The sequence below is a fragment of the Adiantum capillus-veneris genome, chromosome 9 (genome assembly GCF_014529385.1).
Source record: "Adiantum capillus-veneris isolate H3 chromosome 9, ASM1452938v2, whole genome shotgun sequence".
Taxonomy (NCBI): domain Eukaryota; kingdom Viridiplantae; phylum Streptophyta; class Polypodiopsida; order Polypodiales; family Pteridaceae; genus Adiantum; species Adiantum capillus-veneris.
In genome coordinates, this window is record NC_140939.1 from 115,743,873 (window position 1) to 115,746,933 (window position 3,061).

The window sequence follows — 3,061 nt, forward strand, 5'->3', positions numbered from 1 at the left end:
CAAATGTGCAGAGATTGGAGAGTGAGGCAGACATGCGAGAGAAACTTTCTAAAGTCCAAGAAACTCAAAAGATGATATTAGCATCTATTGAGAATCTACACAAAGAGGTTTCAAGGAGTCAATGTGGACCAAAAGGCAGAAATCAAGATAATACTTTGCGACACATTATGCCAGGATTCAGGAGTACTGTCAACAAGTTGGGTGCCTTGACAAAGATCCAAGGTTCAAGACTTTCAGAAACCCGAGCTACTTCAAATCAATTAAGTGCTTTAGCTAGATTGTGTCGACATAAGCCGCGTCAAGTTTCTCAACGTCCTAATCCATGCAATGGCACAAATATATAATGCTATGTTGTATCCTCATGAAACTTTTTTTTCAAGTATTTGTACGCTAGCAATGCATCTATTCTATTCAATTCTATGTAGAAGAGAGACTTTGATATTCCAATATTTATTACTTTTTTGCCATGTTTCTTGCTGATTTAGGTATTAGAATACATTTAGATTATTATTCAGCAAAGTATCTTCTGTGACATATCTATTTGCATGTGAATTCTTAGATGGTGTCTGGACCACGCATATTATCAAATGGTCATGCACGTCGCAGTCGATTATGTGATGAATATCGAAGGGAGAGACGCCAAATAGCATGAGAGAGAACGAAACATTCACTTCAAAATACTATTGCTACTTTACTAGGGTGCACCGAAGGACAATGCTTACCTAATGCACATGCAAGAAACTTTGAATCCATGGATATTGATATGATTGAGAACATAATAGTTCGATGTAATGAGGAGACCTTAAATCTTATTGTTATATTTGAAGATGGAAACTATTCTAAAGTAACAAAGTATTGTTTGTCAACCTGCTTTGATTACCCTACTTCACCTCTTCTACATCACAATTCTTTAGCATCTGTTCTTTTCAAAAAGTGTATGTTACACAACTTGGGAAGCTTAGATTTTGTTTGCTATAAATGTGGAGCAAAGGCTTGGAAGGCTGAAGGAAAGACTATCCAAACATTTGTTGGCAAATATTGTTGCTTTGATGGAAGAGTTAGGCTACTTCCATTGAATGAACCACCGACTGAATTGAGATATTTGATGAGTTCAACCTCAACAAGAAGTAGACAGTTTTTACAGAATATTCGGGGATATAATAATGTATTGGCATTTGCATCTCTTGGTGCCCATATTGATGACATTATTAATTATGGCGGGAGAGGTATATACACTTTTAAGGTTCACGGTGCAATTTACCATAATAATGGTTCTTTGGCATTAGTTGAAGGTTGCAATGAGGTCCCAGGCTTTGCCCATTTATACCTTTTTGATACTGAACATGAGTTGAATAACAGATTGCATCATGTTCCAAATTTAGATCCTAATGTTCTAGAGTGTTTACAATCTATGATGCATAGAGTAAATCCCTATGCCAATGCTCTACGGTGTGCTGCTTCTATGTGTGGAGATGCTATTGCTCCCAATATTAGGATGGTTATTGCAGAGCACCGACGTAATGGTTGGCAATATCCTCCTCCAAGGGGTTCTAAATTTGTTGCCATTGTGCCTGGAGAAGGGGATGACAGGAATACTGGCCATCGCGACATTGTTTTGAATTTTCAACATGGAGGCTTGAAAAGAGTCTCCAGTATGCATAGAGCATATATGTCTTCATTGTATGTTTTGTTGTTTCCAAGTGGAGAAGATGGGTGGCATTCTTATTTAGAGACTAGCAATGGACAAAAGGTGAGTCAAAAGCAATATTATAGTTTTTGTTACAAATAAGAGAGGATACAGTGAAATGTTTTCTTCGAGGGGGTAGGCTACTAAAACAATATATTGTTGATGCCTTTAGTACTATGGAGGAGTAATGACTATTGTGGATGAGAAATAATCAAATAACACTTCGTGCTGAAGTGTACCAAGGATTGGTTGATATGGTTGAAGCTAGAGATGGCTTAGAGAGGGCTGAAGGTCAAAATGTCGGCCGAAGAATTGTATTGCCTTCTTCTTTTGTTGGAGGTCCAAGGTATATGTGTCAATTATACCAGGATGCAATGGCAATTGTTCATACTAAAGGTAAAACAGATCTCTTCATTACATTCACATGTAACCCACGATGGAAGGAAATTGATGATGCTATGCTACCTGGGCAAAATGTTGTCGATCGTCCTGATGTCATTGCACGTGTGTTTTATCAGAAGTTTCAAGATATGATGCATTTACTCATCAAGCAAGCTTTATTTGGGGAGGTCATTGGGCATGTTTTGGTGATAGAGTTTCAAAAGCGAGGTCTCCCTCATGCTCATATATTGTTGATACTTGCATCGGAATACAAGCCTATAGATACAAGTCACTATGATAAATTGGTTTGTGTTGAGCTGCTTGATAAGAATGTGTTTCCAGAATTATTTGATATAGTGAGCCACCGTAATGTTCATGGACCATGTGGTCCTTTGAACCCAAATTCTCCATGCATGGTTGATGGAAAATGTAGATTCAAGTTTCCACGTACATTTAGTACGACTACAACTGTAAATGAAAGTGGATATCCAGTGTATCTAAGACGAGATGATGGAAGGTTTGTTCCATCAAAAGATTGCAATTTGGATAATCGTTGGGTTGTTCCTTATAGCCCTCTCTTATCATTGAGGTACAAAGCCCATATTAATGTTGAGATTTGCTCAACTATCACTGTTGTAAAATACCTTTATAAGTAGTTTATAAGGGACATGATCGGGCCACTGCTGACTTTCAAGATTCTGAAGGAGTAATTGATGAAATCAATAGTTATCTCAATGCACGTTATGTTTTTGCATCCAAGGCTATGTGGAGAATATTTGGCTTTGACATGCTATCATCAAATATCTAATATCTCACCAACCCAAATGATTTTCTCATATTAAACTGATCAGTTAATATGGGATAATAAATGGGAACAAGGGTTAGAATATAGACATGTGCTTATGGATCTATCTCAACACGGGGCCAATGGTAAAGGGGCCCAAATGAGAGATGGTCTGCCAAAGAGCAAGGTTAACTCATAAAGCTTAAAAG

General features: G+C 37.6%; 1 protein-coding gene across 1 annotated transcript; it reads left to right on the forward strand.

Annotated features, from left to right (window-relative positions):
- The first annotated feature begins 751 nt into the window (after positions 1–751).
- LOC147451029 (uncharacterized) lies at positions 752–2,724 on the forward strand. The gene is made up of 2 exons (XM_086520564.1): positions 752–1,750; positions 2,056–2,724. The coding sequence occupies exons 1-2, from the start codon at positions 752–754 to the stop codon at positions 2,722–2,724; spliced, it is 1,668 nt and encodes a 555-aa protein (XP_086376690.1).
- The last annotated feature ends 337 nt before the right edge of the window (positions 2,725–3,061 follow it).

Bases quoted from the DNA above. Each gene is read 5' to 3' on its own strand.
- LOC147451029 (XM_086520564.1), top strand. From the start codon at position 752: ATGGATATTGATATGATTGAGAACATAATAGTTCGATGTAATGAGGAG. The intron at 1,751-2,055 runs GTGAGTCAAAAG...CAATTATACCAG, and splicing joins AGACTAGCAATGGACAAAAG to GATGCAATGGCAATTGTTCA.